Source organism: Cervus elaphus, chromosome 7 (genome assembly GCF_910594005.1).
Source record: "Cervus elaphus chromosome 7, mCerEla1.1, whole genome shotgun sequence".
Classification (NCBI taxonomy): domain Eukaryota; kingdom Metazoa; phylum Chordata; class Mammalia; order Artiodactyla; family Cervidae; genus Cervus; species Cervus elaphus.
In genome coordinates, this window is record NC_057821.1 from 12,803,950 (window position 1) to 12,831,036 (window position 27,087).

Consider the following 27,087-nt stretch of genomic DNA (forward strand, 5'->3'; position numbering starts at 1 on the left):
TGATTTTTTTTTTTTCTTCCATCACGGAAGAGTTTCTCTCCTTTTTTGGCTAAAATTTTAGAAACCACATAAGTGGCGTGCACCATAGGATCTGATTATAATGCTGAGCCTCTGAACAACTTGTAAATGACTTGAAACCCAGTCGGTTGGGGGAAAAAAGTGAAGGACCTGTGGAGGGGGGAGGCCAATTGGCCTAAAGTTCAATCACAGCCAGGAACAGAAAAAGTCATTGGCATTAGGAGGCTCCTAGGGGCTAAGGGCAGGGGGAGGGGGAAGCTGCCTCTTAGGAGGAAAGCGAGGTCTGGAATGGGCAGCCATGTGGGTGGTGGTAAAGGTACAAAACACAGCTGTCTCCCAAGGCACAGAGCAGCTCAGAGAGGCCAGCCTTGCTGTAAACATCCCCAAGAGGGAGATGGGAGGGCTGGAATCCTGCCACTCTTTCTCCAGGGCCAGGGTCTCGCTCCCTCTTTCCCCCAGTGCTGCGTCTCGTGCCTGTGTGTAGAGCCTCACATGTCCCCTCCCTGGAGGCAGATCCGTGACTCCCCAAGCAGGCCCGAGCAGGCTGGGACGCTGCAGTCACTCACTCAGCAGGGCCTCCTCTGAACAGCCCAGGCACGGGGCTCAGAATGGCTTTCCACACCTTTCCCCATTTCCTCTTCACCGCAGCCCCCCAAGGAGCACGCTATTATCCTCATTGGCTTGTGCCTGGGGGAAACGGAGGTGCCCTGTATAACTGCTGTGCCCAAGACCACACAGCCAGTGAGTGGCTGAGGCTGGACTTGAACCCAGTCCTACTGCAGAAGTCTCTGCTATAAGCCTTCAGGCCACACTGCGTCCCTACACTCCCACCTGAGTGAGCGAGATGATTATTCATCGACTTTGATATATTTAGTTGCACGCTTCTGAAATTAGACCTTGGTGGTGTCAGGGAGCCTGGCGAGTCATGTGCGGCAGCTGACCTCAGAGCTGCGAGTCACTGACACCTCAGTGTGAAGAACTTCTCCACTTACTCTCCTCCCTGGGGCACTGGGGGATGAGGGAAAGAGATGGTGGAGGTTAGGGGTTGCGGAGGAGGCGGGGGAACTGCAGGACCACTTGGCTGACCCTTCCCAGAATCCTCCTCTCTGGTTGCCATGGAGCCACCTCTGCAGAGGACCGGACCCTGGTGGGGATGAGAAGGCAAGGTGCAGCCAAAAGAAAGTGATCCAGGAGAAAGGGAGCTAGCCTGTTTGTGGAGTCCCATGGAAAACGGCGGGGTGGGAGCTGCAGAGACATCAGTCCTGAGGCCCTCAGTCATTAGGGCCACCCTCAGGAGAAAAGGAGACGTGGTTCCCAGGAGTGACTGAAAACACCGAGAAGGATGGGTGAGGGAGGTGGCAGAAGAGTGTGGGATGGAGGAGAATGAGGGGCGGGAGGAAGCTGGGACCCTGCAAAAACTGGGTGCTTGCCAGTGCCAAGCAAGTAGTTGGTACTTAATAAATGTCAGCCAGAGCTATTGTGATCATAGGTGCTCAGAAGAGACTTCCTACGTCGGGACACCAGTGAGCTCCGGCCTGCTCAGTCCAGGAATGAAACGTGAGCACTGCGCCAGGCAGACGTGCTCAGGGCTCCCGCAGCAAGGGGCTCTCCGCCCTGCCAGTGAACTCTCCAAGGTGCCAGCTCCCCTCTGAGCCTAAGCAGTTCTGTTCCCAGGAGGACGGCTGGGGAGGGCTTCAGGAGAGTAAGAGTCCCCACCCCACCCCACCCTCCACCACTCAACCCAGCTGGGGCCCCTGGGTCCGTGCGCCCAGCCCAGCCCCCACCCTGGCACGGGCACAGCGGGTGAGCGCACGCCTGGCACAGGCCCCAGTGCCTGGGAGACAGGCTCCAAGCCGGCGGCTTTGTATTTCGTGAAAATCGAATCCACAACTGAGCTCTCCAGCCCAGCAGGGCCTGCTGGGAAGGCTGGCGGGTCTCTCTTCCCGTTCCCCCTTGCCGGGGCCCACCCTCCCCTCTGCAGCCCCCACCCCAGGAACCATGGGGAGTACCAGCTGCCACTCCGGCTGGCACGGGGGTGCGGAGGGAGACGGCCCGGTGCCCAACTCTGGCCGCCATGCCAGGGCTCGCCCCACCCCCACCCTGACCCCCTTCCTGCCTGGAATAAATTGAAATACAAATCAGAGGGAAATGCTTCCCTCTGTTTGAACAAATTGCTATGGATTCCTCCCTGTCTCAGGTCAGGGCTTGCGATGGGGGATATTTTCACTCGCCGACTGCTAATAGACTCAGGAGAAGCTGCTGGATCGATGGAGGCCGGGAAAATTAGCCAGGAGCTTCGGGCCAGCCTCGGCCTGTCCCTGCCCCCACTCCAGGCCTCCTAGAAGGAGTGGCAGGCAGTTATAACGCAGAGGCCAGACAAAGTGCTGGGCTGACGGCTCTAGGAGTCAAGGCAAGGACAGCCAGGGGCCTCCTGGGGATGGACAGTGGGATAAAGGTGGATCCAGAGAATCCCCCAAAGAGGTCTGCAGTGCCCTCCACACACATACATATAGGACTCCCTGCACATAAACCCATGTTCTTGTATGTATCACCACACATATGCACACCTTCATGTCCACATGAAGCACATGCATGTCCACGTATATTTATATATGCATGAAAACCACTGATGAAGTGTAGATGCCCGGGGGTGAAAGGACTTGGGGAATGCATTCCAGCTCCTGCTGAAGTTTCCAGTGAGAGCAGTTTATCTCCTGCCAATGGTTTTCCATACACAGACGGACAGACAGACAGACACACACACACAACTGATCTCTACCAGCAACCACAGCTCCCCATCAATCACTCCTTTCACCCCTCAGCCTGGCTCTATAATTCTGCAGGGGGAGCCCAAAGGAGCCGCTGCCTTCACTGGTCCCAGCTCCAGTGAATGAGTGGGAGGAGACTGGGGGGTGCAGCCCACCCTCGCCTGCAGAGCCCCACAGCCCCTGCTCCCTCAGCTCCCGAGAAAGTGAGGGAGGGAATGAGCCAGACAGGGTGTCGGTGCTTCAGGCACTTTAGGGCATCCCTCAGCGCTGAGCTCTCCCAGCATCGCCCAAGGCCACTGTGCCAGTGGGCAACGCCAGGGACCACGGCTGTACAAGGAGCTGGGGAAAGGCAGGAGGGGAGGGGAGGGCTTGCTGCAGCCTCTGAATGCCCCAGAAGGGTGGGGAGGATCTGGGGAAAGTCTCTCATGTCTCCTGCCTGCTGCCCTTGGCATGTGAAGCTATGACATGCACGCACACACTCTTCTCAGTAACCTAGAGCCCCGACCTGACTTGGGAGAGAGAAGTGGGAGAGAAGAAGGCTGCATTCACTGGCAGGCAGAACTCGGAGTGACCTTTCACCTCTGACCACTGGTTTCAGTCTCTGAAAACTGACCAGTTCAGCTAGGTGATCTCTACATCCGTTACCTCTGACTTTCCACGATTTCTCAAGCAGGGCTGCCTGTTTGCTCTGTGATTTGAGAACTTCTCTTGCCCTCTCTCAGCCTCAGGATTCTTTTCTGACAAATGATGACATTTGTTCTAAGTTTCCTCCTGGCTCTGATTCTGCAAGGCTGTGATTCCAGATCATCTCTTTGTGTTGTGTTCTTAGCACCTAGAACAGTGTCTGGCACACAGGAGGTGCTCAGTAAACATCTGATTAATTAATTAGTTAATCGCAGTCCCCGCTGGTAGTGAAAAGACAGAGGGAAATTCACAACTGGACAGAGGTGTTGTTCTGATCCTGCCCCATAGGCCCCAGGACATCCAGGGAAGCAGGTGAGCCTGGCCCACGGGAGAAGGGCTGATGCCTGGAGAAGGCAGTAGACAGAATGCAATCAGCCTTCTTACCCACACAGAATCCTGCCTGCAGAAAGAAGAGGCAGTCTTCCAGTCTCAGAGATCGTCCCTATCTCTTTCTTAGTCTTGAATTCAGCAGATGGGAAGCTAATGGTCGTGCCCCTGGTAGCACGCCCAAAGGACCTATAGATTCTTGAGTTTGTGCCCAGTGACCCTCCGCCCTGCCCTCCCCCACTATAAGGTCCCCTCAATCCTTCAGGGAGAGTCTGGATTCTATCAGGAAGGTCTCGGGGAAATCGACATGCTGGAGGTTCTGTTCCCAGGATCCTAGGAAGCAAATGAGCCGCTCACGGAGCTCATGGCCACAGGAGAGAGTTTTCCACCTGGAGTCGGGATGATTCATACAGAAGACAAGTTCTAAGAACAAAGAGTTCAGCAAAGCAGGCCAGATCTGAAAAAGCAAGACCGATGGCTCAGCCTGGAGGTAATACAGGCTGTAGGTGCCCCCTACAGCTGTTGCCGTCCGGCCGCTCAGTCGTGTCCGACTCTGCGACCCCATGCGCCGCACCACGCCAGGCTTCCCTGTCCTTCACCGTCTCCCAGAGCTTGCTCAAACTCATGTCCATTGAGTCAGTGATGCCATCCAACCATCTCATCCTCCGTTGCCCCCATCCCCTCTTCTCCCATATTCCCTCCCCTAACCACTGCAACACACAACGGCCAGCACCTGCTTCTCTCCGCCCGAGGCCGCCTCTGGTCACTAGAGCTCACGCTGCCAGAGTACCAGGAAATTAACACCCTCTGGGGCAGCCCTCCCAACAACAGATGGGAATTAGTGTATTCAGGCCCCAGCTCCCACATCCCCACGGTGGGATGACTCTTAAGTGTATTTTACACAGTGTCCCAGAGGTCCCCAAAGGGACATGGTGGCGACTGGCTTGACAACACACTTTTCATTGGTTCTTTTATGTCCCTGTCTCTCATCCCCATCCCTCTATCAGAGCTTCCTGGGCTCATCTTCCAAATAAACCACCCACACTTGGCTCCTTATCTCAGGATCGCTTCTGGGGAACTCAAACTAAGACTATGACTCCAAACCAATTATGACCATCATGGTGTCCACTATTAAACCTCTCACATGGCCATACCCGGGGCTCTCATATTGCTTAAGACACACACACAAACACACACCAAATACCCTACCAAGCTCCCTTACCTCCACCCATCTCTTCCTTGGAAACCTCCTTTCCTGAATCCCAACGCTTGAAGATCCAACTCATGTGATCAACCAACCTGGATCACTGGAAAAAGGCTTGAAAGATGCTTGGTACTCCCAGGACAACCTTCTGGAAACAGTGACTGTGTTTCCATCAGCTAACATGAACAATGACTTTAAGATGGAACTTAGGCCATGTGACAGAGATGTGGGGCCTGGTGGAGATTGGTAGCAACCTCCAGCTCATCTACTAAGATGACTGCCTCCTCCACCCACAAGGAGTGGGGCCTCCTAGGGCCTCCCTGACACCTCATTAAAGGATTCTAACATCTAACCAGGAGGCATGGACTCAGAGCGAGTCCCAGATCCTGTAGTCCCAAGGCAGTGAGGCCCAGGAATAAGAAATGGACTTTCCAGGGGCGAGGGGAGCTTTATTAGAGATGTGGGTATGAACTGGGCTTATAAATGCCATGCAGTCACGTCCTGGTTTTTCCTAAGCCTACAGAATAATAGAGGACAAGAAAGACCCAGCTGGAAAGCCCCTGGACATGACTCTTAACTTCGGTCTTGGCACCTAATTGCTGGTTGACCTTGACCTCACCTCCTCTGGTCTCAGTCTCCTCCTGCATTGAATCTTTGACATCCCAGTGCCTTTGGGTCACGTAAGGCCACTGGATGGCAGCTGAGGTCTCGCCACACCCTCAAGCTCCATCTCCTGGCTTTCTCTGAGTCTACCGTGTGGCCTTATTCCAGGAAGGCAAGTAAAGCCAGGGCTTGTGACAGCACAGACCTTCAGCTTGCCTTGTGAGCTTGAGTATTTTGCTGGAGATAAACTGGCCTCCCCAAGTGAAAGTCACTCAGTCGTGTCCAACTCTTTGCAACCCCATGAGCTATACAGTTCATGCAATTCTCCAGGCCAGAATACTGGAGTGGGCTGCCGTTCCCTTCTCCAGGGGATCAAGGGCCCCCTACATTTTACTCTAACACCGAATCAAACCCAGGTAGAGGAAGCCACCATAATCGAACTCCCTCCCCACCTCTACCCCCACAGTGTCCCTCTCAGAGGTGGGAGAAATGCCTTCACTTAGAGTTTCTTAAGAATTACAGAGGGGAAGTCTCAGAGCTAAGGAGATATTCAAGTTCAGCTCAAAGACTTCAGCTCCTGAATCTTTCATATTTATTTATTTGACTGTGCTAGATCTTTAACTGCAGCATGTGGGATCTAGTTCCCTAACCACGGATCAAACCCAGGCCCCCTGCCTTAGGAGCGTGGAATCCCAAGGGACTGGACCACCAAGGAGTCACCTGAAACTTTCTGATAAGATGCTATACTACAGCAAGTTGAAATAAGGTTAGACAATCGGAAGAACTTTCCTACCAAGGACCAGACATTGAGCAAACAGCAGTGGGGTGGCCTGGGCTCATTTGGGTGTGGGGCCTACTGACAGGCAGAAAGACGGACGGGGTAGATCATGGCTTCTAGAAGAGTCCCTCGGTTTCTTGCTCCCTCGAATAAGAAGGGTCCACAGAGCTCTCCTGCAGCTGGGACTGAGAGGAGCCACCTGCTAGAGGAGAGAGGTACCAACCAGGGGAAATGAACCGCCTCACAGAAGGATAAACGGACAGTGTGTTGGGGTGAGGAGGAGAAAATGAGCATGAGCAGATGGGCAGCTGGACCTCATAGGAATGTTGGGGGGGGGGGGGTGCGCTAGCAAGCCTCTTCCTGGCCCTGGCTTCCAGTCTTCTCTAAGGTTCCTTCTGGGCGTCCTTGGAGCAGCCAGAGCCCCCCACCCACCCAGCCACCTGAACTAGGCTGGCAGGGTCCAGGGAGGTGGGGAGAGGAACAGCTGTTCACATCCATCTAAATCTGCTCATTTCAAGAAACACCAGCTGATCCCGAGGTTTTGTGGTAAACGCTGCTCATTACCTACCCAGCTTTCATTCTCCCCTTCTATCTAAATAAACCCTGACATTCTCTTAGGTGAGAATCCATCTGAAAGGCTGTTATTTCTCAGCCTCCCTCACCTAAGAAAGGCCAGTAAGATGTAAGCAGACATCATTGGGAGGGGGCTCCTGGAAAAGCTGACTCAACTTTTCTGACTGGGTAAACGACTCACCCTTGTAAGTGTCCCTTCCTTCTTCCTGTCTGGAATGTGTCACGATGGCTGAGCCCCAGCAGCCTTTTGGTGACTTTGAGGCAAAATGCTCTAAGGCAAGGGTTCCCGAACTTTGCTGCACATCAGAATCACCTGGGGATTTTTTTTTAAATGCTGATCCCTGGTTCTCACTCCCAGACATTCTGATTTATTTGATATATGACCTAAACACTTTCTTTTTTTTTTTAAACACTCCCAGGTAATTCTAATATGCAGGAGGTTTGAGAAGCACCACTGTAAGAAGATCAGAGCAGCAAGATGAAAGGGACCTGGATCTCTAGTGAGCAAGGAGCCACCAGAACAGCCGCACAGAGTCTACTTCTAGACTTAAGTCACTTTAATTTGTTTGAGACTCTGTAGTCAGTTCTTTGGTTCTGGCAACAAAATGTGACTCCTTTTATTTTTTTGGCCTCCCAGCATGGCAATGTGGGATCTTAGTTCTCCAACCAGGTATCAAACCCACGCCTCCTGCACTAGAAGAGCAGAGTCTTAACCACTGGACCACCAGGGAAGTCTTCAGAATGTGATTCCTAACTGATATAGGACAAGAGAAGACTCTTGAGAGTCCCTTGGACCGCAAGGAGATCAAACTAGTCAATCCTAAAGGAAATCAATCCTGAATATTCATTGGAAGGACTGCTGCTGAAACTGAAGCTCCAATACTTTGGCCACCGGATGGGAAGAGCTGACTCACTGGAAAAGACCCTGATGCTGGGAAAGATTGAGGGCAGGAGGAGACGGGGACGACAGAAGACAAGATGGCTGGATGGCATCACCGACTCAATGGACGTGAGTTTGAGCAAGCTCCGGGAGCTGGTGTGCTGCAGTCCACGGGGCTACAAAGAGTCAGACACAACTGAGTGACTCAACAACAACAACAATAGGACTGAGGGTCCTCATCAGCACCCCATCACCCACAGCACAGCCTGGGGAACAAAGCAGTGGTCAGTTCTTGCTGTCAGGAAGGTCACACTCGGGCAAGCATGAGACTTGGCATTGGGCGGCCTTGAGCTCAAATCCTGACTCCACTACCTCTAACTGCTGGGCCTTGGGCAAGTCCCTTGAGCTGAGCCTCAGCTTCTCCAGCTGTAAGGTGAGGACGCTGGGAAAGACTCCACTCTCCTGCTGCACTGCGAGGTCCTGGGGGAAAGTGTCCACCTCTGCAGCCACAGCGCCGACCGCCCCTCCAGACACGCAGCAGGTACTCATTCAGTATCTGCTTGCTTCACACTGAATTGCTGCAATGTGGTCCAGCTCTGAAATTTTCATTTCCTCTAAACTAAAACGAGAAGAGAATAAACAAAAAGGCCACATTTCCAAAAGGTAACATAATTTGCCTATTGAAAATCACTGAAAATGACATTCCCAGAGCAGCTTCTTAGGGTCTCTCTAGGTTCGAGACTGGAAAATCCCTGGCTAGAAGAAGGGCAAGAGAGTCCAGTCTCCTAGGCTCCTGACCTAGATGCTCCAGTTAGAACCACAAAACTAGGAAGTCCCCTGGTTCATCATGTAAAAAATAGTGAGGTTGTTTTTTTTTTTTAAGTGTCCAGACGATCGTGGTAGAAACAAAGCTTGGACGGTGACCTGGAAAACGCAGAGATGCCCTCAGAAAACCCAAGGGAAGAAGGCATCTGCTTGGGCCTGACTCATTCAGATGCGCTGTCTACACCAGCTGTGCCCAGGAATCAACTGGAGGGCTCTTCCGACCACAGCTGCCTTGATGCCACCTGCGGAGTTTCTGATTCAGGAGGTCTGGGGGCGGAGCCAGGCATCTGTTGTTGAAAAAGCTCTCCAGGTGGTTCTGACAGGCTGCCCGGGCTGAGAACCAGTTCTCTGCACAGCTTCCAACCCTCCAGATCATCAAAGTCAATCTCGGCTGAGTTTCTGGGACTGGAAAGGAACCAAGAAGAGCCTGGGGTGGAACCTCCGAGGCCAGCCCAGCAGCAACTCCGGACCCACACACGTCACCCTTCCCCCGACAGAGGTCACCCCAACTATCACTGCAGCTCCAGCTTCTCACGGGCAGGAGGCCCGGCCTGGCGAGGGAAACTGGGGTGCCAGCCCTGCCTGGCCTGTAGCCTGCACCTCCTGCTTCCACACGCCGCCCACACCCGGGGCTCCCGACCATCTGCCGGCCAGCCCTAAACAGAGTCCTCAGAGTGCGCCTCGGAGTTTACAAAGTGCTATTCCTCTCAGTTCCTCTGCAATTCCAAGAGGTGGGCGTGCCTGAACCAGCCTTCCAGATAAGGAAGCTGAGCTCAGAGAGGCAAGACTCCTGGGTCAGGGGCCCTCAGTGAGCTGCCCCCTGGCCCGCCAACCCAAGTCATCCCATCTGAGTCCAGTCCTCTTTCCTGCCTTCTCTTGCTGCCCAAAGAGCCACCTCCTGTGGGCCAGCCGCACCGGCATCCCCCAGGAGTTTGCTGGAAATGCATTCTCTCTGCTCAGCCTCGGACCCACCGAATCAGAAATCCCCGGGGGCTCCCGCTGGCCCTCAAAGACCCCACTTTATGCTGCAGCCGCCTCCCACCAACCTCCCAGCCCCCAGATGGCCCTTACTCCGTCTCCTCTCCCATCTCAGATGGCTCTTCCTCCCCTGGACTGCATCCCTCCCCTGGCTTTCCGGTTCCCATCCTCCCTGGGGCCACCTTGTCTGTCTCCACCTTCTCCTCCCCGGCTCTCCAGGGCACTGGTCTTAGCTCAGTCTCCTCTCTCCCTCTATCCTCTCTTCGTTGGCCATTTTTTAGAAAATGTTGACTGTAGTATAGTTGCTTTGCAACGTTGTGTTAGTTTCTGCTGGGCACTTCCTTGGCAATTTCATCCCACCTCGTGGTCTCAGCTCACATCACTGTGTAGACATAAATCCAGATATGTGAGTCCGTCTCTCAGAACAGATGTCTCCCTCCTGAGCACCCCCACCCACGTCCACCTGCTCCATCAACATCTCTCCCAGACATCCCAGTGCCAGAATCGCGTGAAGTTCAAAACTACACCAACACTGTCATTCAAATAAAGCTATTCACTTAGGGGACTTCCCTGGAAGTCCAGTGATTAAGACTTCACCTTCCAATGCAGGGGTGCAGGTTCAATCCCTGGTAAGGAAGCTAAGATCCCACATGACTCGGGGCCAAAACACCAAAACATAAAACAGAAGCAATATTGTAACAAATTCAATAAAGACTTTAAAAAAAAAAAACTATTCACAGAGGACTTGCTAAGTGCCCGGCACAGTGCTCAGGGCTTCCCAGGTATGGCTCATTGCAAGCTTATCACAAACCCATCTGACAAGCAGTAAAGCCACAGCTTTGAAAGCAGATGTAATTTCTTGGACTCTCACAACTGGTTCAAACCTGGGTTCCTTACCAGAAGTCCAGACGTTGAACTGCTTTACTCCACTACTGCCTGACTTGCTGTGGTCTTTGTTCTATCTCATTGCCGTGGTGTGCCAAGCTTCCCAGCTCCAAACAGCTCCTATCCCTGTCTGAGCTCTGAAGCACTGTCAGGACCCAGTGACTGGGCAATCTCACTTCTCGCCTTTTCTAACAGTCTCTACTACATCCATCCCCCGCCCCCATCCCCAGCTTCCTACAGTCCAGTTTCTACACGGCCGCCAGAAAGATTCTATTAAAAAGGTGTCAATTCATGTCCCTCCTCTGTTCAAAATCCTCCCAGGGCTCCCATTTCTTTCAGAATAAAACCCAAAGACCTCCCATAGCCTTCACAGCTGCAAACAGCCTGGCCCCAGTAATTCTCTAATCCCACCTCCTACCCCCCATGGCTCACTCCATTGCAGCCATACTGGACTCCCCATTATTACTAAATAGTCCAGGCATGTTTCTACCCCAGGGCCTTTGCACTGGCTATTCTCCTGCCTGGATCACACTTCCTGCAGATGTCTGTGGGACTTCCTCCCTCAGGCATTTTCAGGTCTCTGCTCAGGGAGGGGGGACCCACTCTGGGAGCACCCCTACTCCTAACTAATGTATATGAACTTGAACTTGGCTGCTTTGCCCTTTGTATAGAACTCATGACCAGAGAATCCATTGTATACTTATTCACTGACTTCTTTACTGCCTGTCTCCCCTCAACTTGAACAAGAGAACAAGAGCGTGTTTCTTTCATTAAATTCACAAGTGCTCCATACAGAGCCAAACTCAAATGTTTGCCGATTGGCGGCAGTTCTCATACCGACTCCTTCCTGTCCATTCTCACGGCCACCACCCCGGATGAAGCTCTCACTACAATCTCACCAGACAACTGCCAGATCTCCTGACCAGTCTACCTCCTCTTAAACACAGCCTCCTCAAAACACACAGCTGCAGGACCACCCAGCCTAATATAAGCTCCCTGGATCATATCAACCCATTCACCTGCTCAAGACCCTCCTGATACTATCTCCCAAACCCAAGAGTCCAGCCTACTGCCTCTAGGCACAGGCCTTATAATCAGCAAATCTGGGTTCAAGCCCAGCTCTGCCACTTGGACAAGTAAATTCACCCTTTTGAGTCCTCAGTTTACTCTTGGGTAAAATGGGCTGATGAATGACTCTCTTAAGGGACTGTGTGATAATGATTAAAGAAGACAATACATATTCCTGATCTCATCCTGGGAAGTTAATGTTAGCAATTTTTATTATTATTCCTTTACTGCTCCAACTCTCATTGTCCTGACTCCCTTTTAACCTATGTTCCGGCCCAAATGAATGACTCACTACTCCCCCCTCCCCACACACAGGTTCTTTATCCTCCTTGCCTTTGCCATAAGAAGCCATCCACCTGAGATGCCACTCTCTCTCCTTACTTCTATTTGTCAAGGCCAGTTCAAATGCCCCCTCCTCTAAAAGGCTTTGGAAGTAATTTCCTCCCCCTTGGTATTCCCACAGCCCTTTATCTGCCCTTGCCACATGGCATTTATCAAGATCTTCCAGGAACCACCGTCTTGTATGTGATTCCTCTCCCCTTCTCTTTGAGGGCAGAGCCTGCATCTTATTTATCTCAGTAGCCTTGTCAATGCTCAGAACGGGGCCTTCATCAGGGAGGTACTCAGTAATTTAATGGATAGTGAGAAGGACACTGGGCCTCCCAGGCGGCGCTAGTGGTAAAGAACCCACCTGCCAATGCATCAGAGAGACATAAGAGATGCAGGTTCGATCCCTGGGTGGGGAAGATCTCCTGGAGGAGGGAATGGCAACCCACTCCAGCGTTCTTACTTGGGGATCCCATGGACAGAGAACCCTGGCAGGCTACAGTCCATAGGGTCACAAAGAGTTGGACACGACTGACGTGACTTAGCACACATGAGATGGACACAATGATGTTTTCCTACTTCCAAATCAGAAGGCCCACTGGGATCGAGTCTCCAAGCCACTTCCTACCAGCTGTTTGACCTTGCAAATCCTTACACTCTTAGTTTCCTCATCTATTAAATGGGGACAATAGGACCCACTATTCTGACCTCTCAGAATGTTATGGAATCAAAGCAGGTAGAGGTGTGAAAATGCTTGTTAATACACATGGCACTTACAAACCTATAAGATGTTGTTGTTATAACCAACAACTCTCCCCCTAAAACATTCGTTCCGAGGACTTCCCTGGTAGTCTAGTGGTTAAGAATCTGCCTTGCCATGCACGGGACACAGGTTCCATCCCTGGTCAGGAAACGAAGATCCCACATGCCGTGAAGCAACTAAGCTCAAACGCTGCAACTCCTGAGCACACGCACCACAAAGAAAGATCCCGCGTGCCACAACTAAGACCTGATGAGGCTAAATGAAGAAACAGTTCAGTCCTCTTTGCACAAGAAGATGCCTGAAAGAATCTTCATCGAATGCAGTGCCGGATGTCCGGTGAGTTTTACTTTCTTCCTTATACTTTTATGTTTTCTCTGATTGCTTATGCAGAAAACACATGTTACTCATAGGCGTGGGAAAAGGGAGATGGCATTAAGAAAAAAAGGTTCTTTCCTTTGAGTTAGGCATTGCTCTTGCCTTCCGGATCAGCATCTAAATGCAACAGGGGCCCTTTAACACCTAGTACCAGGGCACAGCAGGGTCTTCTGACTGTGGGGAGGAAGATGCAGACGAGGGGGCCATACCCAGTTCTCAAAGAGGCAGCTCTGCCAAAGCATGAGCCCCTGCTCTGCACACAGCCCCACGGGTCAGGAACCAACCCAGCCAAGCCCCACCAGGAAGCTCTCCTCCAATCTAGGGTGTCGGACATGTGGCTCTGACCATAGGCAAATGCCCTGGATGCTAGGGTGGGAACACGGGAGCTAGTGCAGGGAGTCTGGAGCTTCAGAAGGCCCTAGGGAACCCCCATGGGCCCCAGGCTAAGTAATTAGAATAACTCTCATCCTACTGGGAGGCTTGAGGCCAAGGGAGCCCAGGAAAGGCAAGAAGCCATGTGATGGCCAAGCCCGCCCCCTGCTGGCCACATCTGGAGCGGCAGAGCCAGTGGCACAAAGCAGGGTCCCCAGGCACCTGGGCCCTTCTCAGGCCCCAGAGTCCAGAGGCAGGTCGGAGTCCGGGAGGGCTCATCCAGGACTGAGCGACCCAACGTCCCAGCTCCCAGGTTCCGTGTTTTTGCCTGATGGGGAATCTCCTGGCCCAACCTCCGTGAACCCAGCCACCAGGAGATAACAGGTAAGAGTAGGGGAGAGGAAGACAGAAGGGAGTGGGGTGGGGGTGGGGGAGGATATGGGGGAGAGGAGGGCCTCACACTCCTGGCTGTCTCACTCCTCCCAGGCCAGCCCGTGCCTCCTGGGCAGCTGGGGAGAAGCGGGTGGCCGCTACCACTGCCCGGATTTCCACTCCCGCCCCCAGGTATTGATTTCCTGCATCATTCATTTGCCGGCCTTGGCGGCTGTGATTAGCTCCCTCCATTCTCCCTATGGAGCCCCCCGCCCGTCCCTCCATGTTCCAGCAAAGCAGAGCTAATACCAGGCTCTAAATGAGGCTTTGCCACCCTGGCCCCAGCAGCTCACAGTCAGGTCTGGCCAATTACAAGGAGGCTCTCAGCATGTCCACAGCCAGCCCCTCGAAGAGGTGCTTTCCTGGCCAATAAACAAACTCCTCCTCTCTAACCACCCCCATTTCCCAGAGCCCCCTTCCAGGCAGGAAGCACAAATCTGCAGCCTGCAGCATACGGTGGGACGTCATGTGGATCTTGACCTGAAGGGGGGAACTCTCCTGCCTGAAATGAGGCCTGGGAGCCCTCAAACTAGCGGAGGAGCCAACTTAAACTTGGGGGGGGGGGGGTTGGGGAGGGTGCAGATAATGCTGACAAAGCAAATAAAACAACCTGGATTTGTGAACACAAGGTCCTCTTTCTCCCTTGTGTAGTTTCCATCACTGAGAAGGAAGAAGGGACAAGAGGCAGGGACCTTCTCGAGGATACTTAGAAAACCCCAAGCCTTCTGCTTGCCCTGGGAGGCCAGAGTTTTCATATGCTATGAGTTCCTTCACCAGCAGGCAGCCAGTTTCAAGGCATGGGGTAGAAATGTCAGTGAAAATTCCCAAGGGTGCCCACACCCAGATCAACACCCAGAAGATGGCACTGGGAGACACACCTCCTCAAATTCCCTTTCCGCACCCCTCGGAGGAGGGGGGAAAAAACCTGACTTAGTGATAATTCTGTAAGCTATGTTGCTCTTGTCAAATTATTCAACATCTGTCTTCATGTTCCCACAAAAATTAGCATAGGATAGTAGTTTCTGATGACACCTTTAGTGAAATATTTTGACTTCCACCAGTAAGTTGCAAACAACCTGTCTTAAGGATAATGTCAATTCCCACTCCTGCATATTAAATAATCCAGGGGTTTGTTGTGTTTTTGAAAGGGAGAGGAGTCCCACTGACCTGCTGCTGGCTGGAAGTCCAGCGGCTATGGGAGGAAGAGAGGAAGCCAGGGTGGAGGAGAGGGTGTTCTCTGATGCTAACCACACACAGGACACTTCCCCTCCATCCCCTGGCTACTGTCTTTGCCCCAAAACGAGGTCTCTGTGGCCAGCCCACCTCCCCCTGGCATGCCAGAAAGCAGATTACAAGATCCACCCCGGAGCACAACAAACTGGCCCAGGAGATTGGGAGGCGGGAGGGAAGAGGAGACTAGCTCCAAATGGACCATCTGCTCCAGTCCTCAGCTGCCGTAGCATCTGTGCTCCCAAGAGCAAAGCCACCTGGCTGACCGAGACCCCCTCCCCAACCCTACTGTGGACAGTGGACCTCAGAACCAACAAGTGGACACTCGGAGGGGAGCCAGGCACCTTCTTCCTACCAGCCTCCGCAGAGAGCCGCGGCCCAGGCAAGATCCTGATGGCTTTACCCTCCACGTCCTGTTCTTCCTCCTCCTTCTCAGTTCAGTTTCCATGTTAATCTGCCACTCCCTTAGCCACACAGGCTGGGAAGATGCAGGGACTGCCTTGCCCAGGCACACTTTTATCTTCTATGCCTTGAGCAAAAGCTTCTGCTTCCCCACTCACTGCCACGGCAGTTAAGGTGCCCTCCGGCTGCCAGCCTAGGACTCCATGACTCGCCCTAAGCAGAGATTCTCAAAGAGCCCCCACTACCCTGCTGAAAACCATCCTGGACAGACTTCTAGGGGAGAAAGAATTTCAAGAAGCATTTCTTCAACTTCCTCCCAACAATGGCCCTTCATTCATGCAACAAATATTTGCCCATGCCAGGCACCATGCTCGGTGCTGACATACAGTGATGGATGGGCATGAGTGGCCATCTCTCACCCCCACACTTTTACTCTTTTCTCACCTGCTTTGGAGCGGGAGGCGGGGCGCAGAAGAACTAGCTCTCCATACTGTTTCTTAACCCAGACTCAGTGATAGAGTAGTTCTCCCTTCTGCTAGAGCTAGCCAAATTTCTAGCATCACAGCCTCTTGCCATCCTTCTCCTCACACTAGATCTTCCATTCTCTCCATCTACCCCGATTAAGGCTTTCCACCCTGCAGTTCCCCAGAGGCCCCAGACTTCCTTGGAAGCAAACTCTCAAAGGGCAAGTGGAAAGAATGTCACCCAAGAGCTCCAGGTTGGCCCCAGTGCGCCAAGCCCACCTTGATTTGCTCTGAGAGCAGCTAGAACCCAGGCACACGAGGGCGTGGAGAAAATACAGTGGAAGGGGGACTTATAAGGCAATGGCTAAATCCTGGCCCCAGAGTCCTGTGAGTGAGGGTCCACAGAGACCACTGCCCCACCCCTTGCCCTCATGGCTGGGGTTTCCAGGCTAGGCTCACGAGAGCCTCTTCGAAATGGATCCCAGGCAACCCTGCAGAAGGGTGAAGAAGCTAGAGGGGATGGAGGAGACGGATGGCCAGGAGATGAGCCTGCCAGATCTGCCCAAGGGCACTGAGAGGGAAGAGCAGGGCGGAGGACAGCAGCAGAGACGGAAGGCTCCCCATCACTCTCCAGAGCCCCTGGGGTGTGGTGAGAAGGCAGAGGCCTCGGCTGGGCCCTCCTGAGGTCACCTCTTAAGGAGGCAGTGAAGTTGTAGGGAAATCTCGAGGAGAAAAAAAGAAACAGGACCCGCTCAGTACACCAGGTATCTTCCCCTGCCCCGGGGAGGCCGAGGCCTCGGGAACCTTTCAGGGGCCTCCTCTCCACAGCCCAGCCCCTCAGTCCCTGCTGCATTCTTCTCCCTTCTTGCCCTTTCTGGCCTATGTACAGGGCCAGGCAGCAAGAAACACACAAACTAATTAAGAAGCAGAGTTTGGCCAGATGCCTGAGCCAGCCTCCTGGGGGAATTAAACCCAAGCTAGCTAGCTGTGTAGGGCCAGGAGGATGTCACCTCACAGATACCACCACCCACCCAGGACACCCTTCCCTCTTGCCAGGCACTCCCAGAAAGAGGCATTTAGCATCTGCACTTGAGGATGGCAACTGAGGGGACAATGCCTCAGCTCTCACCCCCTCCCCAGAACAGCTCAAGCCCTCTCCTGATTTAGAGGTGAATAATCAGGTCGTCCACCCTAAAGAAAGAGAATCGTCCCCACTCCAGCAACACCGCATTAAAAAAGTGACCCACACAGACCACCCTGCAGTCAGGAGAAGGTACGTAAGGGCCACCGGGCCCCAAAGACTTTTTGTACTGTGGGTCAGGGCATTACCGGCTGCTAGAACTCAAGACGGAGGGTTCCTAAGAGGGATGAGCCCTTGTGACCCTGAACGGATGATGCTGGCTCGCAGGATCTTTCCCCCAGAAAACCCGTGAGAGAGAAGGGAGAAGCGGGTAACCAGAGTTCCCTTGGCGCCTGAGAGCCGGGCGTGCGGACGCGGGAGCAAAGCTGCGTGGGCAGGAGGCAGAGTTTGGACACGTCACCTGACGGGCGCGTGCCGTGTTTGCTTTCCCGGGGACCGTGGTTGAATGTCTGCGTGCGCGCAGGGAGAAGGAAGGTGGAGCTGGGGTTTTGTAGCTGGGGACAGGAAGAACTAACCAGCTCAGGAGAGGTCCGAGAAGGGATCCTGGCTTCTTGGGAGCCGGATCTAGGGGATGCCTGCATCTGCTTGGGCTGTCAAGAAGCGAAGCCTCCCGAGAGACCTGGGAAAGCAAGCCCGCCGCCGGGCCGCGGAGCTGGCAGCCAGCTCGCCCGCAAGCCGCGCGCAACTCCAGATTGTGCGGCGCTCGGCTTCCACTCCAGAGGCCGAGTTAGGGTGGAACGAGATTTCGGTGCAACTCGCTTTCTCAGTCCCCACTGTGCTGTCTGTCAGGGTCTCCCGGGCCAGCTGGATGCTCTCAAGGCTTCCGATTCATTCCCGCCCCTGGCAGGGTTTGGGAAAGTGTGTACTACCTCCTCCTGGCATCCCCGGCTTAACGCCAGACCCCACGACCTGCCTCCGTGCGCTGAAGCAGCTAGCTCGATTTCCTCGCGCTCTGGAAAAGGGCGGGGACCCGGGCATCCACTCCAGAGTCCGAGCCGGGGTACCCACGAAACCCGGGCAGCGCGCACTTTGCGCCTCTTGCAAAGTTTCCGCGCGGGGCTGAACGGGCTTACAGCGGGACGCGGGCTCTTACCGTAGACTCCTTGTCCCCGGCAGTGGAAGGGGATCAGCGCCAGAAGTAGAAGGCAGGTCACCTCCATCTTCACGGCCCGTTCTTCATCCCCGCGAGGCGGCGCAGCCCGAGAGGCAGTGGGGGGCGCATCCGCCGGGGCCCCTCCGTGCCCCTTGCGTCTTCCCCTTCCCCGAGAGGCGACGGAGGGGGCGGCGGCGGCGGCGGTGACCAGCAGACTGAGGAGGCGGCGGCGGCGGCAGCGATCCGGGTTTCTCCTCCGGCGGGGCCGCTGCCCGCGTGGGGACACAGGGGGCGCTGGCCTGGCCCCGGGTGCCTCGGCGCGCCCGGCGCAGCAGCCAGCGCCCCGGCCCGAGGAGCCCGGCCGCCGAGCCTCTCCGGGTCCCCAGGGCTGTCCGCTCGGGGTTCTGGGTTCCAGGGACCCCTCCGCGGAGGCGGAGGCGCTTGGATCCAACAGGCCACCGATGACTGACAAACTTGTCGTTTCCCCGCCCAGGGGACGCCCCTCCGTGGAGCGGGGGCGGGGAGGCCGGGGCTCGGCTCGGGTTAATCCGCTATCTCCAGTTCTGCGGCCGGTGCTGGGGGCTCAATGGCCCGATCCAAGGGGGCCGGGCTGCGCGTCCTCTCGGAGGCGAAAAGCCCCGACTCTGGGCCTCCAGAGCCGGGGAGAAATGCCGGCTGGGCTCCGCCGAGGGGCGAGAGCCACGGGTCCCCGGCTCCGCGAAGTTAGCCGAGCCGCGGAGGAACCCCGGGGAGGAATCGCGCCCCAGCGCCCCGCGGGAATCAGAACAATTCCATCCAAGAGAGGCCCCAGAACGCGGGGAAAGAAGGAAAGTTTGAGTCGTTTGAAAAATATTCGCGCTCTCGCCGAGGCCGGGGCTGCGGCGCTGGAGCCGCTCGCCGCCTCCGCTCGCCGCGCTCCGCTCCCGCCGTCTGGTCGCGGCGGTGGCGCTCCGGGGCTCGGAGCTCTCGGGAGAGCGGGGCTGCGCCGCGCCCCAAGTTGGTCGTCCCCGCCCCCGCCCGGCGGCCTCTGCCGGCGGGGGCCCAAAGCAGGCGGGGCCAGGCCGGACCGGGCTCCCGGGCGCGGCGGCCGCGGGGCTCCGGGCCGTGGGAGCTCTCGGCTCGCTCGGCAACTTGGGCTTCGCTGTGCAGCTTTCCGCCCCCCACCCCGAGCTTTTCATTCCGCGCTTCCCCCCCCCCCCCGCCTCCCCCGGCCTGCCCCCACCTCCTCCCTCCTCTCCCTCCCCTCCTCCCTCCTCCTCGCGGCTCCCCGTTCGGTCTCTCGCTCTCCCACCCTTTGTCGCTCGCTCTCCTGTTTGATTCCCCTCCAGTTAAAAAAAGGAGCCAATTAAAGGCAGCCCAGCTCGCCGGGCCCAGCCTCTGTCCAATTTCCTCGCCTCCCCCAGGACCAATTAGAGAAAACAAAACAGGACTGGGGGAAGCTGACTGCCTTTCTGCCTCTCTCCCTCTCCCTCTCTCTCCCCCCACCCCTTCCTGCCCTTCCCCCCTTCTCTCCCTCTCCCCGCCCCCCCCATCCCCCCAGCAGGAAAATGTCAGAAAGCAGAAATGGATCCATCTATCCCGAGGACAGTGGCGAAGGGACGTGGGTTTCGGCGCGGGCTCTGCAGCGCGCTAGCGCTCGCTCTCCGCCTGCCCTCCCTCGCACACCCAGACCCGCTGCTCGAGCCGGGGGCACGGATCCCAGTCCTCTCGCCGGACAAGCACGGCCGTTCGCCCCGGGGACTCTAACCTAGCCCGCGGGGCACGGCACACTTTGTAAAATGTTTTGCACTTTTGGGGGGCGGGACCGAAGCGGGGGTCGAAGGGGGAAAGCCGGGGCGCCCGCGGCTCTCGGGGTCCTGCAGGCGCGCGAGGCGGTCGCCCGCTGTGTGGGTCTGCAGGGCGGTCTGCGTGGCCCTGGAGTCCCTCCGCCCCCGGCCGAGCCCCGCCCCTTTCCAGGCAGCCGCCGCCTCTCCCCGCGTCCGGCGCGGGGGCCGCCGCGGGAGCCGCAGACTGAGCCCCGGGGCGAAGAGGGCGCGATCAGAGCTCCAGCCCTCGCCGCGCGCGGCCCACAGGTTGCCAACAGGTCTGTCCGCAGGACCCCGCAGCTGAAATTCCCCCAGCTACCCCCGTTCTCCGCAGCTCGTCCTTCTCCCCATCCTGCCTCCGCTCAGGACCTCAGGCGCCCCCAAGCGCCCCAGGCGCGCCCTCTCTTATGGCAGCCTAGCCAGGGGCCGGCTGCCGCTACGTGGTCCCCGCACTCCCGAACTCCACTACTTCAAACCCGCCCTCCGGGGGCAGGGGTGGGGAGAGCGCGCCTCCCAAACGCGGGCAGGGAGAGGCAAAGGCGAGCAAGCGAGGCGGGCGGCCTCCCCCGCACCTCCGATCGCTTTCCCCTCCCCGGGTCTGGCTAATCTCACCTGCTCCACCTGTCGCCGTTATTTATCTCGGCGTGTGCGCAAGGACTGTGTTAGGGCAACCCGTGGGAGCGCGGAAAACCGCAACTAGCAAGAGGCGAGATTACAAACCTTTCTCCCCATCCCCCGCCCCCCCCACTCCCCGGACCTGTTTAATATCTTGGCTGTGATGGGGGTCCACGACTCGACGCATTTGTCAAAACTGAAAGAACATATTAAAGACTTAATTTTTCAGCATGAAAAATAAAACAAAATTGTAAAATAATTAAAGGATGAGTCACCCCCTTTCCCAGACCAATTTCCTGCTGGGTCCCTCCTCTCCTGCCTCTCACTGGAGTACCTGCCCCTGATTTCAGGGGTGTGACAGCAGGACTCAGGCCTCTGGAGAAATTCCAGGCAGCCGAGGAAGGGAGGGACGGGTGTGCCCACCTCCTCGGTTTTTTTCTGTCCATCTCAGGAAGTCTGAGACCATCGGAAGAATTTTTTCCCCCTATTTTATTGATATATAGTTAATTTACAGTGTTGTGTTAATTTCTACTGGACAGCAAACTGATTCAGTTATACATATATTCTTTTTCATAATCTTTCATCGGAAGAATCTTATTCTGCAGCCCACCTCCCCTTGACTGAAACTCCTTCATCCTCTCCTTTTTTTCCTCTCCTTCCTTTCCTGTGGGTCTGTGGCTGAATAAGGGAAACCAGACCCACTTAGTGCTGGGCACCCAGCAGATGCCAGCTGAAGATCTGTTAAATGAACCAGTGAATGATTCCCATCAGAGACCACAGACCACCGACCTAGGATACCCTCAAGGCCACCATCTTTTCTACTCCCCACTACCCCCAACCAAAGAGAAAAATCCATTTTCTGCCCCCAAAGACATACAGAGTTATCAGGTTCTGTATCTTCCCACCCACCTTCCCCAAGCAGTCTGAAAGGAAGTGGTACCAACTGAGGGTGTGATGATAGGTACCTTCTTTTATTATCATCCTCTTCCCATTATTTGAAAACTGTCACCTCCTCCAGGAAGCTCTCAAGGAGTGATCACAGTGATTCCTGCCCTCCTTGGCTTTGCCTATTTTAAGTTGAATGGGCACTTGTCCGTGTCATGGGAAACTGCCTTACTATTTTTAACTGTAATACAGGTAATTGCTCCTTTTTGGCTTTGGGATGCATTACTGGTGGACAAGGAACCCCACTGACTCAGCTAACCATCTCTTGAGTTTACTGTCTCTGAACATCTACCCTGGCCTGGAGGAAAGAGAAGACTCATGATGGGGGAGGGACAGAAAGGAAGGGAGAGCAGAGGACCAAATTCTACCCTGGCTGGGATTGAACATTTGCTGTAGCTAATCCACTGTGAATACTCGGCAGCTAATTGTATGCAGTGTAAATACCTTGACAGCCTGCTTGTCTGTGCCTATAAATTCAGTCATCTCCTCCCCTAGGTGTGCCTGCCTCTGACAAAGCCCTGGGCCTGACAATGAGAAGCAAACAGGAGAAGGAAAGGAACAGTTGGCTTGGGAGCCGTGGGTCCGGAACGCCAGTCCTAATCTCTCTAGGCCTTGGTTTCCCCAGCTGTAAAATGAGTAGGATCCAAATGTCACAGAGTGGTTGAGAGCAACGAGTAATAATAGTAATGGCTGACACCACATGGCAAGCACAGTTCTGAGCCCGTCATGTGCATTGACTGTTTAATCCTCACATCAACTATGTGAGACAGGACTGTTATTCTCGTAGAATAGCACAGAGAGATTTAATGATTCACGCAGCTGCTAAGTGGCTGAAGTGGACTCTTGCAGGCTTGCTCTTTCCTAGGTGTTTAGTAAATATTTTCACAAGAAGTGTTCCTATTCTCTTTTGGAATAGAGAACAATTCTTCTGAGCCCCAGATTGGGCGCTTGGGGGTGGGGCATGAAAGCTAGACCACCGGACTCGAGGCAACAGTGAAGGAGGCCACTGGGCACAAGTTGAGGCTGAAGCCACCTGGAGGCCTGGTGGTCAACACCCACTGCCAACTCTTGGGTTCCGCTCGTGACATTCTAAGAAAAACTCCATCATTTTGCCCTGGAGAAAGCCCAGCCTGTGAGCTCCTGGAGGACTAAGTAGCTGCTGACTGAGGGCGTGATGAGAGGCCGGACAACCAGGAGCCCCAGACCTCGGTCAGGCAGTGCAACTTCGGGCTTTTGTTGTGAGAGTGTGTTACTAGAAAGTTCCCCCATCTCCTCCTGCCTTTCGATCACTGGCTTCTAGCAAGTCAGAGCCTGGAAGAAAAAAAGCGGGAGGGACAGCGCAAGAGTCTTTGCGGGGAGAGAGCGTCATCACCGTGCAAGGGAAACCGTCTTGCAAAATCGTGCAGTGGGAGGTATTGATTCAATCTTAGGGGCAAGCCACTTTCTGGTCAGGTAAGAGAGGGCTGGCTGGGAGGGGTGAGGAATGAGGAGAGTTATGACCCTGCTGAAAGACCAGTTTATTAATTCCAGCTCTAACAAATAGCCAATTAATGGTTCCAGCTGCTAATTAGTAAGCAGTTAACTCCTGTTATAAATCGTGCTGCTCGAGACTAGTACTATTGCAATCCTGCAATGACACCCTTGGCAAGGAGGGACCACAGAGACTTTGGTCGCCCACCAGGTCTTGTAGACCCCTTTACTCCCCTCCCCCAGACCCCCAGCAGGCTCTCCATTCGTGGAATGCAGGATTCAGAGCAGGGACCCTGTCCACATGTTCACCATTCAGTCATTTAAGATATATTTAATGGGTTCTTGCTATGTGGCAGGCACTACCCTAAGCACTGCAGATTCAATGTGAACAAAACAGACAAGAACCCCTGCTCTCCTGGAAGTAACATTCTGGTGAAGAGACAGACGATAGAGTCTGTCAATAGTATTTATTCTAATTTTTAAAGATTTTTTTTTTAATGTGGGCCATTTTTAAAGTCTTCATTGAATTCGTTACAGCATTGCTTCTGTTTTATGTTTTGGTTTCTCCGCAGCCAGCGATCAAGCCCACATACCAATGGAAGGCGAAGTCTTAACCACTGGATGGCCAGGGAAGTCCCGATAGTATTTAGATAGTAAGGGAGATACTAAAGCTAGGAAGAGGAGTAGGAAATGTGAGAGCTGAAATGTTAGCGAGAGTGTCCGCAGAAGACCCCACTGACATCTGAGGACCTTAAAGAGGAGAGGGATCAAGCAGTGTCTGACAGAAGGGCATTGCAGGGCGGGGAGGCAGCAAGTGCAAAGGCCTTGTGGTGACAGGGAGGATTTGGTTGGAGCTGAGTATGTGAGGGGAGAGTAGCAGGAGTGAGATCAGAGAGGTTTAAGGGACAGATCATTCTGGTTTTGAATTCATTGCAGGATGTTGGCTTTTAGTCTGAGCAAGATGGGAGCTATGGCAGGGTTAGGAACAGAGGAGGGGCAGGATTTGACTGTAGTGTATCAGGTTTGCTCTGGCTCTGTGTGAGGAATTGATTGAAGGGGTGAGGTTCCACAGCATCCCTAGCACCTGGCACTCTGCCTGGCACTTAGTGGGTGCTCAATAAATGCTTATCTTATGAACCGGTCAATGAAATTGATGAGGCTAGACTGTGAGACTGGGAACCGTGATCACTTTTGAAAGGCTGTTCAGATTCTCTTGTAAATTACTTGAAAACCCTCTCGAAGGGTGCCCTCATATTTTAGTTGTCCAAGAAAGTCTACATCCACTCTCCTTCTTGGTCCTTAAAATGTGAGGTGAGTTAAGGCATGTGGCCCCCTCCATTTTACAGATGTGAAAACTGAGGCAAAGAGCCATTCACTGACTGGCTGAACAGTGTGTTATTAATATACCAGTCCTAGAATGACAGGGTGGGGAGGTGCAATAGAGACAGGAGTCTCTTCCCTTCTTTCTGGCCTCTGTGTCATGACTGCACCCTGCCCCGCTGTGAGATCGTCCCTCTCTCATTTCCACAATGAGTTGATGTCCCCGATTCTGGAGCCTTGTGAGCTGTGTCTGAGACCTGGATGCTACCATTTCCCAAGTGAGGGTCACCTGGGTCGTGCCAAGCTCCTTGTGTCCACACTAACGTTAGAACAGGGGACGTTTTTGTTTAACTTTTTTGAGCTGACAGTTCAGTGGATCAGAAGTAATTTGGTTTGAAAACACATGGTCTTCCCACTCTGAGGAGGTGTAAGGAGCACTGATTTACCCAGCTCAGCTTCCCCAGCTGGTTGGTGGATCTGGGAAGCCGGTGAATGGGGTGGAAAAGCCAGGTTCTCTTGAATATTCATTAATTCAATAAATATTTATTAAGTCAGGCATTGTGCCTACATCATACTGAGCATCCTGGTGGAGATGTCCAACAAGAAAAGACCCTCAGGGAGCTCCAGTCTGAAGGGAGACACAGCCCCCCGCCGTCAGGGAGCCCAGGTCTGAGGGGAGACGCAGCCCTGCCCCCAGGCCCTCCTCACAGATAGTGCAGAGACTGCTCCTATCAGATTATAGGTTCTGGTATAAAAAAGAAGCCAGGACATAGAAACAGTAACAGATAACTGTTGACAGCAATAAAGAACCCACACAGGGTAAGTGATAATGGGATGGGGAACAAGGACAGCTTGGGCGTGGTTACTCTGACTTCTTGGCTTTGCTGCAAGATTGCTTCATACCTCTAAGCCTGGTTGCCTGCAGCCTTCCAAGTTTCAACCCAGAGCAAGGGAAGCAGCTTGGTGCTTTATTTGGGTGTTTCTCCCAACAGAAATGTCTCTCTGGGCTCCTGGGAACCAGGCCTGTTTGAAGACGAGACTGTGAAGCTGGCATGCAGAAGTCAATACCCCCTGGGAGGAAAACCCAGTCTCTCTGGGGACCAGGTCCCATCCCCGCCTGACTCCGCTGGCCTCTCTAGGGAGACACAGCTGGCTCAGGGAGCCGCAGAGAACCTGGAGGCCAGCTCCTCCCTGGAAGGCCCCGTCTGGCTCTCCGGTCTCATGGAGGTCACCTCCCACCCCAGCCTTAGAGTGGCTTGTGTGCTGTGAGCTCCAGGGCAGGGTGGGGCATCCTGATACTGTGTGAATCACTCACAGCACCCAGTGCAGGACTGAGCAGATGGCAGCCGATCGTCTGCTCATTAAAATGAACTGAGGGCTTCCCCGGTGGTCCAGTGGTTAAGAATCCACCTGCCAATGCAGGGGACATGGGTTCAATTCCTGATCCTGGAAGGTTCCACATGCCGCGGGGCAACCAAGTCTGCGTGCCACAGTTACTGCTTCACGGTGTGAAGCCGGCGCACTCCAGAGTCTGTGCTCCGCAAGAGAAGCCACCACAATAAGTCCATGCGCCGCAACTGGAGCGTAGCCGCCGCTCGCCGCAACTAGAGAAAAGCCCGCACACATCAACGAAGGCTCGGTGCGGCCAAAACTAGATAAACAAAATGAACTAATTCCGGTTACCCTGACTGCCCGGAACAAAAGCAAGCCCCAGACAAGACCTGAATCTCCAGGATAAGGGAGACCCAAATGATCCAGACAAACAGCAAATATAGAAGAAGAAATGTTTGAGTTATGTAGAGGCTGAGGGGAAGCAAATTCTTGGGGAAGGGAAGTAAGCAAGTGAAGGACAGAGCATTCTGGGAAAATCCTCGTGCACACAAGTGGCAGGTGATGTGACCCTCCACTGCCGCCTCACCCCGGGATGCCCTCTCGGGGAGGAGGTGTGGGTCAGGTGAGTTCCCTGAAAGGGGCGTGGGGAGGTCTGCCAGGCTGGGGGTGGCTCTCTGTCCTTTGTCCCCAGGGCGCCAGGGCAAGGCGTGTCAAATTTCACCGAGCTGGTTCTTTCTCACCTTCTCCAGGACAGCTGTTTCTCGGAAGCAGGATCAAATGTTCTCAAGCTTGAAAAGACAGGCTGGGATGTGAGGGGAAAGGAGGAAAAGGAGGAGAGGGGGCCAAGGCTGGGCCTAGGGACTGGACCCGTGATCCTCCCAGGTCCCTTGCAGTTTAAGTTCTCCAGCAAATTCTTTCTCCTTTAACCATCACCTCTTTTTGAACCCTGCAAAGTGGTGGGGGAGGTGGGGGCGGGGGGAGCAGGAAATCTGGACTGGAACAATTACAGGCACACACACAGACAGGACCGCTGTGTGGCATAAACTCCAGGGGGCGCCATTCACATAGAATACGGCAGGAACGGCGCCCACCCCCGCCCCCAGCGTGCGATGTGGTGGCCCCTTTGCAGCTCCATCTGCTCTGACCCGACCCCAGGACACGCTGATGTCATGTACTCTGTACTGCATCCCCCCGTCCCCCGCTCCCCGTCCTTCTCTTCCCATCCCACCCCAGCCCCTCTGACCCCCAGCACGCCTGGCTTAGCCGCCCCCACCCCACCTCGCCACTCCGATGCGCTAGGGGATGGGAGGGGTCCCAGGACTGGTCCCACACGCTCCTTGTTCCCAACACACGACAAGCTCTGGGGACTCGCTGCCTCTTCGATTAACTCATCTCTGGCTCTCCTGGGGA

The 27,087-nt window shown here is 54.6% G+C and overlaps 1 protein-coding gene across 3 annotated transcripts in view; it reads right to left on the reverse strand.

Annotated features, from left to right (window-relative positions):
• MDGA1 (MAM domain containing glycosylphosphatidylinositol anchor 1) overlaps window positions 1–18,315 on the reverse strand; it is a 58,456-nt gene extending 40,141 nt beyond the window's left edge. For all 3 annotated transcript variants that reach the window (XR_006341982.1, XM_043907352.1, XM_043907351.1), the window contains exon 1: window positions 18,191–18,315. Coding sequence is in view for 2 of the 3 variants with exons in the window: in XM_043907352.1 (XP_043763287.1) it covers window positions 18,191–18,257 (67 nt within the window). In the remaining variant the exon portion in view is untranslated. The remainder of the gene's footprint in view (window positions 1–18,190) is intronic.
• Window positions 18,316–27,087: the final 8,772 nt, after the last annotated feature.